Genomic DNA, 13,813 nt, shown 5'->3' with positions numbered 1-13,813 from the left:
TTGCAATTCCCCCCCAAATATATGTGTACAGTTGGCCTATTATGCTAATTCCTTGTAATTGTACAGACTTTGCTTGTAATTCATTCACTAGGAAGAAGGCATTCCAAGGAATTCAGCCATGTTTAATAATTAATTGATATCTGGGCCCAAATTATACTTTGGACTAGCTTTTGCACAATCCAAAGTGTATATTGTTTCTTGGGAATTAGATTGCTGTTCCTGTGTATATATCTAACTAAACACGTCAGTACATTTTCCAGCAGTACATAAATAGGGCCATTTAATATTAGTAGCCTGTTCCATCAATCGTAGATTTTTGCAAATTTTAGTGTTTGTATGTTTTAGTTTTTTTGTTACAGTAACTTATAAGCTGTAAAGTGTTAGGTTTCAGTAAGTGGCATACAGTGCATAAACACTTTTAGCTTATAATGGTGTATTGGTCTCACTGTCTGTCTTCCCTATTTTCAATTATTATGGTCTGGGGGGGTATTCACTAAACAACCACATCCACATTTGGCACGATCATATTTACTAACAGCAAATTCGTTTTTTGTTTTTTTTCTTCGTCCCCCGATACATCCTAAGTAAGCTGTGGCTGGCTGTCAGGGTCATAGGTGCCCACTAGTTGTAAATTCCCCCCTGACTTCTTCACCTTAGATTAGTGGTCCCGCGACACCTGGACTCTGATGTGCTTACTCGGCACTCCAGTTACGGTCGGCCTGCGGTACTTCCTCTTTCACCCTCACGTTTTCGATGTACGTTCATCAAATCCGTCCTCTCACACGCTACCTTCCCTTCCCCCTTAGCTGTGGCTGGCGGTCAGGGTCCTAGGTGTCCACTAGTTGTAAATTCCCCCTGGCTTCTTCGCCTTAGGTTAGTGGTCCTGCGAGGCCAACACCCATCCTCATACTTGGAGGTACTACGCCCCTCGGGCCAAATCATAGAGAGGGCCTCACCTGCCACTCCCAGTCTATCTTATGTTTAACTGTGACCGAGAGGCCAACACCCCGCCACAACGTTCAGTGGCCACGTTATCCCCTCGTGCCATTGCATAGATAGAGCCTCTCACTCCGCTTGGCATCTAGCAGGGCCTCACCTGTCACCAAACCTAGTTTTAATTGTTTCGCCTTTTGGCATTAGATAGTTTGCCAGCACGCACACATACATTCACCCACACGCACACATTGGGTCGATTATGCGCTGTTTATTCGTCTCGTTTTCTATTAGGTGTCCGCTGCTCGGCGACTGGCTTGGTTTTTCTCTGCCTGAGCTCTCTGGCTAGGTCTGGTACTCATCGCGCTGTGCCATTTCGGTTACTCCTACTCTCCCATAGCTGCCGCCGTTTCCCTGCGTTTTTTTTTTGTTTGTTTGTTTTTTTTAGGGCCCGATCACGGGCTGCCAGCCTTGTTAGCTCGTGGTCATCATCTTTTTTCACATCTGGCTCTTTTTCCACGCCTGCGGTACGTGTGTTAGGGCCTTCTTCTCCTTTTTTGAGGCTCCTTCTTCGAGTATACCGATACTGTTCCTGCTATGTTGTCTGTGGTTTTGGTTTTGCTTCTTTTGCCACCTCTAACTTGCATCAACTCTACCTATCCGGTTTACAACTCCACATGTTGTACAGGTTTACCATTCATACGCAGTTTCATGTCCTCATACTATACTCAAGGCGTTTAGGTTCCGTAAACTTCAAATTTACAGATTTCACATTAACATCCAAGTATCTCAACCACTATCAGACCTATTAAATGCCTGACACTACGAACCGGGCATCAACTTTCAAGGTACAGAATAGCCGCTTGATCCAAGGAAATTCTGACTGCCATTATAGGGGTCAAGAAGGATTTTTTTCCCAGCTTGTTGCAAATTAGCAGCGCTTCAAACTGGGTTTTTCGCCTTCTTTTGGATCAACCGTTTTTGTCAGTAAGGCTGTACCTAGTGGTAACTAGTCACTTCACTATGTAATCTAGTTTTTGAGCCGCTATACCTGCATTCTTAGTTTTGGGTATCACATACTTTCCCACAGCCACCACGTCCTTCTTGTAGCATTATCTCAGGAAGTCTCACCTATCCATGCAGTCTATTTTACTTTCTCTACCCCCACACTTAGTCTACCCTAGAGAGCCAACACGTTTAACATACCTTACTTCCCCTTGCACAATCAAGAGTGCCGGTTCAAGCGCCGGGCAACTATTTACGTGCTTGGCATTTACCATACAGCTAGGCAATTAGGTTTTGTTGATTGTTTCATTTCTGACAAGTATCCAATTTTTGCCCTCTTTTATTACAGGCCTACCACGACGTCTGTTCCGGCACACCCCAACCGACTTATTTTCCCTTTAATTCTTATACGGCTTTATTTTGCCCCTCACACAAATGTTAAGACTTGGCCTGCAGTTGTGGGAGGGGCATGTTACCCTATTTAAACCCCCTTACTCACCTTCCTCCATCCCGTACGTTTTTTAGCGACTTGCATGTCCCCACCCTCCACTCCCTCTATCTATACTTTCATTACACCTCATGGGGGGGGCCCTCTTTTATTACAGGCCTACCACGACGTCGGTTCCGGCACACTCCAACCAACTTATTTTCCCTTTAATTCTTATACGGCTTTATTTTGCCCCTCACACAACCTAATTTTAACATGAGAGAGTAATATGCACTTCTACTTTACTATTTAAACTGTTCCAAGAGGTTCATCTTTAATTTCATATGTTTCATAATTTCATATGTTTATTTCCAATGTTAAATTTAGACCAAACCACTGAATGAAGCAACTGGTTGTTTTGTGATCTTAGTGATCAGATCTCAAATATAACTTGAGTGATGCTTAAACAGTTAATGTAAATATAATTTTATGAAATGGCATAGTATGACAAACTTGGACATCCACTGACTTGCTTGTTTTTGCATTTTTACTACTGTATGAAGACGTGAAGTTTTGTGTTTTTAAAGAAAGTGATATGAGATAAAGAGATTTTTTAAAAATTTCAGATAGTAGCTATAATGAAAGTTATGGTGAGTAACAAACACATTGCAGTTATCTTTAGCACTCAGACAAAAAAAAAAATAATATTATCCAGAAAGTTACACCTTTTATATACTACAGATTTCAGTTAAATATATACTAACATATCGTGTTGGAGAAAAAATAATAACCAAAACCATTTACATAATTGTCCAAATCATTAGTATTTTACAATTACCTAATTTTGTTTTTTCAACTTAAACCATACAAAAATACAAGTAAACAATTATTCGGTTAATCAAAACAAATGAAGAGTTTTTAGCAGAAGAATACAAATGGGTTTTAAAAGTGAAATAAAATTTCTGATGTTTGGTGTAAATAATACAAAACTATATGTTGTTGTCATTAACAATGATTATGTAAAAAGAAATCAGCTAAGACTGCTCAGAAAAAGAATAACTATACATTGTACTCCTAGTAATTTCAGCTCCATCATGTAGGCGTAAGATGAAATGTTTATAAAGCAATATTAATATATTATACACTTTACACGGGAATAAATGATGACAGACATTTGACATAAAGCAAAATAATTAAAATATTAATATTGAAAATAAATAAATAACAGAACTGTATGTGGTAAAGGACCATAACATATCAACAAGTGTGTATGTATATATACATGTATGTTTACAAATGAGTTTCTATAGTAAACATGCTATTGTGCAACAGTGCCTAATGGAAAAGCATTGGTAAAGAAAGATAATTTAATAGATAGTTTCACATTCTATTCATAACATCGTTAAAGGGACATTCCAGACTCCTAAAGCACCTTAATTTGCTGAAATGTTTTATGTCTGAATAGTGTGTCCTTATTAAAAAACAAAAATAAAAAACAGATTTTAATAGAAGTTAGCACTTTACTAAATTGACTAGTCCTGCTACTTCCTGGTTTCGTTAGCTCAGTGGACATAAACTCAAGAGGCAGGAAATTGCCTTGCAAAGACTTCTCATTGAGGTGCATTGGGAAGTCTGTGATTGGACAGCCACAGAAAGTCTGGGCAGAGTTGGAAGGGGAGGGCTTGCAAAGACTACAGATAAGAGGTCTGCCCCTTTTGCAAGATGCTTTTAGATATACCATATTGACAAAATGCATATTTTCATTAGGGGTATATCTACAAAACAGTAGTTGTTTTTGTATTTGAGCAGTGGAGTGTTTCTTTAACATTTGGTTGGATTGACTGGAACTTTGAGTAGTTGACTCTGAGCACCATTACCTGTCAAGATCCTCTGCTGAGCAACAGGAACGGGGTACTAAATTTTTGAATGTATGCTTAGCTCTTGCAGCAGAGTTCCTCTCCAACACAGCTGTCATAGCATAGCAGTGTCCTTGGTACCCAGGGGCCATTTGCTTCAAGTTGCTAAGCTAATCTGAGCTATGACCCAGGTTCTAAGCAATGAAAATCCCTTTCATATCGTGTTTTCCCACCTAAGTTACACATATGCCACAAAGCCCTTTGGGTATAAAACCCTTTTAGGAATTATGCATTCATATCATAGTCAAAAGGGTCTTCCAGTAGATATAGTGCTAGTAGCACAGACTTTAGTTTATTGTTTTTTACACTAGCAGACAATTATAAGTCCCTAAACATAATCAAGGTATTCAAAATAATATTTTATTGGAAAAAAAACATACTAATATTGATAAACCTATATTATAGCTTTAATATAGGGAATGAGAAATGTTATTAAAATGTGATAGTACAACATCCCCAATGCTGTCACCAAGTAGCGTCCTATGCAAATCACAACTGCTGCTCCCGGACAACATTACCACTAATTTGCCTGATTTCGATTTCAATACATATTTTGAGAAATATCTATTGGATATTTTCCAAGCTCTGTATACACACCAGTGACAATTTGACTTGTTTCTTCCCGTAATTGCTCTGTAAGAGATTCTTCATTAATCAGGATTTCAACAAAATGTTTTCACATCTTTGGAACGGTTTAGACCACTTTGTTCATATATCCTGTCTGGCTAAAAAAAAAAAAACATTTCTAAACCATTTATTTAAAACAAAAATATTAGGTGCTTGTTGTGTTTTAGCAACAAAATAAAATACTTTAAAAAAAAAAAAAATCATTATCCATTTACGAGTGACTTTCAGTGCTGGTGAAGACTTAATTTATCTAATCTAATTTAAAAATTGAAAATTACCTAACTATATTTGAAGAGTTCTTTGAGGTCATTGTATTGTACTGTAAGTTTTAGAATAGATTTCAATTCTTCACGTGTGTCTTGCAGGCATGGTTTATGCAGAATTAGGTTTACCTCTGATGTTTCCATAGGTACAAAAGGTGTAGTGCAATCAGAAGCGACATCATAAAAGAATATTACATTTGGTTCCACAGCCTTGTGGAAAGTTGAAAAGGAGATACCATACAGATTCTCTCAGAAGTTCCCACATGCTTCTAGGAACCTGTACATACAGCTCAAAGGGAATTTGAACCATGCATTCATAAAATCATAGATTTCACAGTTCACATACAAACAGTAACTGTTGGACGCTTTGCAAATCATAAAGTAGAACCATCTGTCTTGTTTCCTGGCTCTGTCAGATTGCAAGAGCCTTGTGCAATACATCATGATCTGTAACTGGCCCTTATTAACAATGACTGCTAGTCATATATTCATCATACATTCAGGGCACAGTGCAAGTTTGGCTTTTATTGTCCACTAAAGTCAGTCATCACTGCGTTTATCCCCCTTTTTTTTTTTTCCATGCATCATACACATTTACTGTTATTGCTGAGCTGTACTTTAAGCTTGACAAAGTCGTCGGCCAGTTCCTCGTCCCGCAGGTAGTTGGAATACAAGCTGGCAAGCCGGTCACTGAGCACCAGTTGGAACTCTTCGTTCCCAATTTCGATAGCAGCTGCCAGTGCTAGGAGGTGGTATGTGACTGCGTCTTCTACATCCTGTCAAGAGAAAAGGATCATCAACTGTGGGAGACCAAATAGACTGTTATTCTCTTTCTCATGTAGGTGTGAGTTGTGTTTCCAAACCTGATGCCATTTTTACACTACTGTTGGAAACCAAAATGTACAAATGTTCATTTTGGGGTGGCCACCATCAAAGTTGTTGTGTCAGTTGTGTTACAGCCCCCTCTCCATTGTACATGCAGGTGTTTGCATGAAATACATGAAAGAATGTGTCAACATGTAGCCAGTAGCAACTATCATCGATATTGGTTAATCTACTTATGTTTGATGTACTGTGTATAAGTGTCTACAGGCTGATAATTCTGCATTTTCCTTGGATCTCTGATGTATAGAGGTAAAGGCCATTTAAACTGTGTATAAAGTTGTAATTTAATTTCCAGACTTGGGATATACCTTTCTTCTAAAAAGGGCGATGTCTCCTAAACGCCAGTAGACCTTCAAGTAATACCCAGCTTCAGCCACATGCTCCATGGGTGAGGAACATAAGGACAGTGCCTTCAAGTAGCAGTATTCAGACACCTCATAAATCTGCATTGAATGGTACACCCCTGCCAAGCGGTGGAAGGCAACCAGCTCATGTAATGGATCATCTGGAACGGAAAAAAAAGAAGGCTCTAAGTTTGGAACATGCACCATAATATGCCACACTGCAAGTTAAAACCAAGCCAACCGGGGGGCGGGGCCTGACCGCCGAGCCGAATGGACGTGGGGCACCTCGGCTCCACAACGAAACCCTCAGAATTGGGCAAAAACTACCCCTTTTCAATCGAAACTCACACTTAGCAACTATTTGAAGGCAAAGGGGACTCAAACACCCACTCGCGGTGTCAATATCGGCCCCCGTCCTGCTGGCAATGCTGACTGCTGGGCAGCTGGGATTGAGGCCTGCCGTGAGGCTCTGGCGAGAGAAACGGCCGATCTCCCGTGCTTAGTCCGGCAGGACCTCTTGCACGCCCACTGAGGGCCCCGTTCTCCCCCCACTGTGGGCCGGGGGGGTTATCCCGGACCCCACTGGAGAGGCAGCGACCACTTACACCACCTGAGCGGCGACACGATAAGCCATGGACCGCATGGCAAAATCCAAGATGGCCGCCGCGCCTAATACAAGCCGGAGACTGAACATCCATTTACACAATCGGAAGCTACAACTCCAAGCACTACCAGCAGACCCAAGGGATTCTATCTGGACTCTCACTATGCCCACACAGAGCAGCGGACACGGCACGCAGGCTGTATTTTTGCACCCAAGGCTGATGCTGGAGGAAGCACAAAAACGACCACACACCTGGCTAGCAAGTGCCGAAGCACTCCAGCAATATATGGGACTTGATGGTGGCCAGGATGCCAGCCGAACCAGCGCAGCTGCAGGAGTAACTAAGCGGCTGTAGATATATATAAATATGTGTGTAACTAAAATTCTTGCAGAGCACTGTATATTATTTAGTCTAGCATACCCCTCTTATTATTGTCCTTGATTTTAATACAATCGATAGTATTACTGCTAACCTGCATAGATATCAGCTAAAATTGCCTAAGCCTCCATGAAAGCTAAACCTGGCTAGCTCAGTGACTCGCTTCCCCCTGGTGGTCAATCTTCAGCAGTGTGGAGAAATCTGCATCTGACATAATTTCACATAAGCCTGTAACTTAATAATCGTATCATACCTACTCAATTAAGCATGTAAAGCGCAGCTATCAAGTTTTATCGACGTGTACCAAACCGGTTATATCTAAAAATTTAAATGTGCTGACTACTCTGCCATAACTTTGTATAACGCTATTGTTTAACCTCTTTCACCTAAAAAATGTATGCATACCCAACTTGCCACAATACTGCTATCATATGTCTATGAGAATCGAGCCTGTCAATGCTGTTGTGGCGACACAGGCACTGTTGTAACTACCTGCATACCAAAAATAAAGAATTAAAAAACAAAACAAAAACCCAAGCCAACCACTAAATAAAATCCTTCTTCAATGTGCTGCCCCCGGGTCCCATGTGATATGAAGAAGTTGGAAAATACAGTGAAAATGATAACTCTCCTTGATTCCACTTACTTTACATTTCTCAGTGGGACGGACACACATCGACGGGCAGACGGACAGACACACACACACACACTCTCTCTAAAGGAAATAATGAAATATAATTGTTATCTTTTTTGTTTAAATGATTCTAGAAAACCCAGTTTGGTGAATAACTCGGAATTTTTCCTGTTCATATTAAACGGACCCTTTAAGTAATTTAGCAGTGAGTGGAAGCCTCTTGTAGCATTGAAAGAATAACATGTCCGGGAATACCCTCCTTAATAAAATAAATGTGAACTACAACCACTATAGCATTCATTATATTAAATATTTATAATTGCATTTGAATGATCTAACATGTAAGGGTCTACACACTTATTGATTCTATTAGACAAGATAAGCTTATCTGTAACTGAAAGTTTTTTTTTCCCTGAAGTCAGTGGGGAAACGTTGATACAATTACAAGAGATATGCTTATCTCATCTAATAAATGTTAGTCCTGTGTGAGAATATGTTTTAATGGTTTATACTAGAATGCATAAGAGGCCTATTATTATTATAAAATATTATTTAATATTAACACCATATGTCTAAGCCTCTGGGGTCCAGCTTATCTATGTGAACTGAGCGTCCTCTGGGTAAGTTATTTAAATAGAAATGAGATCTCTTCATTAGATCCTTTTGTAAATCATGTACTCATTGCCACATTCTGTATGTGAGTTTATTGACCTAGACATAGGTCATGAAGACTAAGCAACTTATGGAAACTTTTAAAGGAAATATGCCTTTATGTTGTACATCGAGGAATGGCTGGAATGGATTTCTATATATTGCTATAATTGTTCTGAAATAAAAGCCATTCATTGCAAGTGTATTTATATTGTAGAGTAGAATGCTATGTCAAACATTGCCTAATGATAAAGGACATGATGGATTGTGGGGTGATGCCCAGAGATACATAAATGACAAATGAAAGTTCCTTATATAGTTATTAATCTCGTGTCTCAGAACCTTAAAGGGACACTCCAGGCACCCAGCCCACTTCTGCCCATTGGAGTGGTCTGGGTGCCAACTCCCACTACTCTTAACCCTGCAAGTGTAATTATTGCAGTTTTTTATAAACTTCAATAATTACCTTGCAGGGTTAACTCCACCTCTAGTGGCTGTCTACTAGACAGCCACTAGAGGGAACTTCCTGACTCATAGCAAAGACTTTCTTTGCTAGAGCATCGCTGGATGTCCTCACGCTGTGTGAGGACCTCCAGTGTCGCTCAATTCCCCATAGGAAAGCATTGAAAATCTTTTTCAATGCTTTCCTACGGGGAGCGCTAATGCGCATGCGCGGCATTGCCGCGCATTAGGTCTCCTCGGTCGGTGGGCGGGATCAGTCTCGCCCACTGGCCGACGGAGTCAGAAGGAGGAGCGGCGCAGAGGAGGAAGTTATTGTCCATGCGTGTCCCTTTGGCATGTGTAAATAATCTTTTATTGTATAATGTCAGAGACTCAGCAAAGGTAATAAGGTTTGAATTTATGAAATCAGAACCAGCAGTTCTGTAAAATATGGCCTGACAATTCCTATAGGCATAGTCAAAGGAAAAATGCATGTGCAGATGGGGCTTCACCGGGGATTTCCTGCCTTTCATTCTTTTATGAGCAAGTAAAGGGATGTACCCAGCATGTTTACTCAAAATAAGAACTCCCAGTTTTAGAGATGAGATTGCCACTTTGGTGTCCTTTGCATTTCTTGTCGTGAACAGAGAAATGCCCTCTTTGGCTCCATGCTGTCCCCTTTAAAAACACTATATCTCTAGACAAATAATTAATTCATCTCCTTACTAAGGATTATTTAGTGGAGCAGAATGTGAAAAGAACGTGCTCCATCATTTTAAACTATACAATTATTCTTAAATTTAGATTGCAGCATACATCACATGGATTAGCTAATTGAATGGAGTACTTTCTTTTCTCATTCCGCTGAACTAAATGCTCCTTCGTAAGGAGATAAAGTTATTTTTTTCAGCATATGAATGGCAAAGTTAGTTTTGTGAACTTACATTTTGCAGAGAACGCTTGTTGCCATGGTAAATCGTTCTCTGCTGTTACCTCTTGCGTTTTGAAGCTAATAATAATAAATACTTGTACTATATTAGCATGTTATTTTAATAACAAATACAGAAGTGTGTATGACTTGCACTTTTAGTAACCTATTCACACGTCCTAAAAATGTTTATGGTTTTTTGAATTATTTGTTGTTATTAAAAGCATGCGTTCAGCTCCTTACTTTATGAGTGTACTCTACTTATAATTATACCAACACATACATTTATAGTTATTCTTACACGTGATAATATTCTAGATGGTTAACAACATTGATGCTAGACAGACAAATATTCTCACCCTACACTGTAACACGAAGCGTCCTATAAGCTAAGTAGGCGGCCGCCTAGTGTGCCTACTTAGGGGAGCACCATCAGTGGCTTTACTGCTTGTCTGGCCGCCCCCCTATCAAGTGGGATTGATTATATTTAGCAGGCCGCGGCGCCCACCGACCACATTACCGGGCACTAGGGAGCACTTACTTGAAGACTAGCGCCCGGTATAACGTTGGTCCAGCATTCACCACAACCTGATATGTCAGGAGCCCTCTCCCAGTCAAGCACCGCAGCAGTGCAAGGGTGCATCATTCACTCGCACCTGCCCCTTGCCCTGTACGTGGGGAAAAGTGGGCGGGAGAAAACAGGAAATGGGGCTTGGGAAAAAAGTGTCGGCACAGTGTGTTTCATAGAATGTGTGTCAGTATGTTTCAGTCAGTATATTTGTGTATGTCAGTCTGCTTGGGTCTGTGTGTGTGTGTATGTATGGGACTGTGTGTGTGTGTATGTATGGGACTGTGTGTGTGTGTGTGTGTATGGGACTGTGTGTGTGTGTGTATGGATCTGTGTGTGTGTGTATGGATCTGTGTGTGTGTGTATGTATGGATCTGTGTGTGTGTGTATGTATGGATCTGTGTGTGTGTGTATGTATGGATCTGTGTGTGTGTGTATGGGTCTCTGTGTATCTACATGGGTCAGTGTGTGTGTGTGTGTATGGGTCAGTGTGTGTCTGCATGGGTCAGTGTCTGTGTATGGGTCAGTGTGTGTGTATGTATCGGTCTGTGTATGGGTCTGCATGGGTCTCTGTGTGTATAGGTCAGCGTGTGTCTGCAGGGGTCAGGGTATGTTTGCATGGGTCAGCATGTGTCGGCAGGGGTCAGGGTGTGTCTGCATGGGTCAGGGTGTGTCTGCATGGGTCAGGGTGTGTGTCTTTATGAGTCAGTGTGTGTTTGCATGGGTCAGTGTGTGTGTGGAGGGGGGGTCAGTGTGAGCGTATGTTTGTGGGTCAGTGTGTGTGTCTGTATGGGTCAGCGCGTGTGTGTGTGTATGTGTGTGTATGGGTCAGTGTATGTAAGTCTGCATGAATGGGTGAAACCAATGGGGCGGCAAAAAATGTTTCGCCTAGGTTGGCAAAAATCCTTGCACCAGCCCTGGTTGTACACTAATTTTAACATTACAACAAACTTCATTTGCTAAAAAAAGGTGATTTTAAGTAGTCTTGTAAAATAGAAAAGTTTTTTTTTTAGTTTTTCTTTAGTGTTCCTTAAGCTGCATTGCATATACTTTGTCTGGGCAGCAACACCAATGCTTAGAAATTTATGCTCTAGGCTCGCCAATTCTCTTTTTTTCTACGTATGATTGGAGTCTGGACCAGATTCCTTTAAGGCTGAGCAACCCGCCCCCTGCTTCAGATGCCCCTTTTGAGGTCCAAAGAAAAGTATAAATTTGAGATGGTTTTGGATAGCAATGGCACATATTATTTTGATGTAAATCAGATATATGATATGCATTGTGAGTATATACATCAAAGCACTATCACTTTAATTATTTAGTTCTGACACTGTATTTTTTTTTTATTGTGTTTTTTACCACATTAAAGGGACACTGTAGGCACCCAGACCACTTCAGCTCTTTAAAGGGGTCTGGGTGGCAAGTTCCATTACCCTTAACCCTGCAAGTGTAATTCTTGCAATTTTTATAAACTGCAATAGTTATATTGCAGGGTTATGTCCTCCTCTAGTGGATGTCTATCAGACAACCACTAGAGGGACTGCCGGCTTCTTAGTTGGCTTTTGGTTGTTTAAATGACACTGGACGTCTTTATGCTATGCATGAGGACCTCCAGTGTTGCCCATAGGAAAGCATTGAATAATGCGGAAAGGTGTAATGCGCTCGCGCGGCCAATGTGCATTAGGTCTCCCCCGCCGGCAGACGTCGCTGGGGGAGAAGCCTGGGCGGAGCCTGACCCTGTGCCGAGAGACATTGGCACTGGATTCAGGTATGTGTCTGAAGGGGTTTTGCTCTGCTGCTCTGCTAACAAACAGTGTTATTCACTAGCTGCTCTGAAAATATTTTCCAACTCAGCTCAAGTCAAACATTGACTATTTTGGCCTCAATTTCACATTTTGATTTCATTTGCTAGAATTTAGAGTTTATTAAACGACCCGGCAAATGTGGAGTTGTGATAAATGATTTTACAGCATGATGAACTTGCCCTAAATATCATTTATGTTCCATACCTCCCAAGTGTCCCTATTTAGAAGAGACAGTCCCTATTTTTGGGCTAAATTCCCCTGTTCCTCTTTTTCTATCTTACAGTCCTTCTTTTCTAAAAGCTCCATATTGTTGGTGTATCTGAGTCATGTGAGAGCAATAATACAGTAATGTGTCCTTAAATACAATACATGCATTTAGACATCATTATTTACATTTTTCTTGAGTATTCCTATCTGCAATATTATCTCATCAATGAGTAACATATTAAAAAGGAAGATAATCAAATGATAAAAGATGAAAAAAAAAAAAAAACAATCCCTAAATATAAAAGTTTAATACAAGAAAGAATATTTGTCAGCTATAATAATATAAGATGAATTATTGGTGATCTGCTGTATGGCATGTGATATATGGAAAACATTGTTATTACACATATGATATGTATCATACATGTTTCCTTCTGTCTCAGAGGAAAACACATTTCCCCACTAAGTTAGTGAGTGGGGCCAACACAGAATCTAGAACACTCACCAACAAGAGTGCTCATCCGGACAGACATGGCAGCAAATTCCAGTGACATCTTGTAATTTCCTTGACTGATAAGAAGCTGAGTGAGTTTGTGGAGGAGTCGAAGTTGTGTTTGATTATCCTCAAGCTTCTTTGCTAGTGGGAGAGCATATTCCTAAAATAAGATTTAAAAAGAAACAGAATTAATCGCATTGTCTGCACTGGTCAAATATGATTTTAAAGCACGCTATCTTAAAATTAGGATAATTTAATAAATCTCTAGTTCTTCATTAATTGTTTAATCTTTAGTGCTTTTCCGATCATACTATTACTTTGTGAATAAAGGGCCGACTTTGGATAGATGACCTATAGGGACTCGTAGATTGCATTCCAGCATGATTGCATCAGTGCATTGCTTTATGTCCTAACCACTGTATCCATGTTTTGGGATAAGGGAGAGTCCAGTCCTGTATCTACATTTATTATATTAGAGAACTATGCAGTGTAGGGTATGTGCACACTTGAGTCGCGGCAGACTGAAGAATGCAAGGTTGCGGTGCTATATAACCTATGAACTGGGTTATAATGATGTCGCTGTCTAATCAGAGCATCTTACTACAATGACATGGATATTTTTTAACATGCCATTATAAATGCACTGTTTCCCTAGTAAAACACACCCTGTATACTGTACGTGTCAAACATTATCCAAATATAT

The 13,813-nt window shown here is 40.3% G+C and overlaps 1 protein-coding gene across 2 annotated transcripts in view; it reads right to left on the bottom strand.

The window, feature by feature from the left end:
* Nucleotides 1-5,711: 5,711 nt before the first annotated feature.
* The window catches only part of SH3TC2 (SH3 domain and tetratricopeptide repeats 2), a 101,769-nt gene continuing 93,667 nt past the window's right edge, over nt 5,712-13,813 (bottom strand). For both annotated transcript variants that reach the window (XM_063447344.1, XM_063447345.1), the window contains exons 16-18: nt 13,120-13,270; nt 6,365-6,561; nt 5,712-5,947 (exon numbers count right to left, since the gene is read on the bottom strand). In XM_063447344.1, the coding sequence (XP_063303414.1) occupies nt 5,756-5,947; nt 6,365-6,561; nt 13,120-13,270 (540 nt within the window). In that variant the 3' untranslated portion in view covers nt 5,712-5,755. The remainder of the gene's footprint in view (nt 5,948-6,364; nt 6,562-13,119; nt 13,271-13,813) is intronic.

The sequence above is a fragment of the Pelobates fuscus genome, chromosome 3 (assembly GCF_036172605.1).
Source record: "Pelobates fuscus isolate aPelFus1 chromosome 3, aPelFus1.pri, whole genome shotgun sequence".
Lineage (NCBI taxonomy): Eukaryota > Metazoa > Chordata > Amphibia > Anura > Pelobatidae > Pelobates > Pelobates fuscus.
Note: the sequence above shows the minus strand (reverse complement) of the source record. Positions and strands in the feature narration are given on the sequence as shown.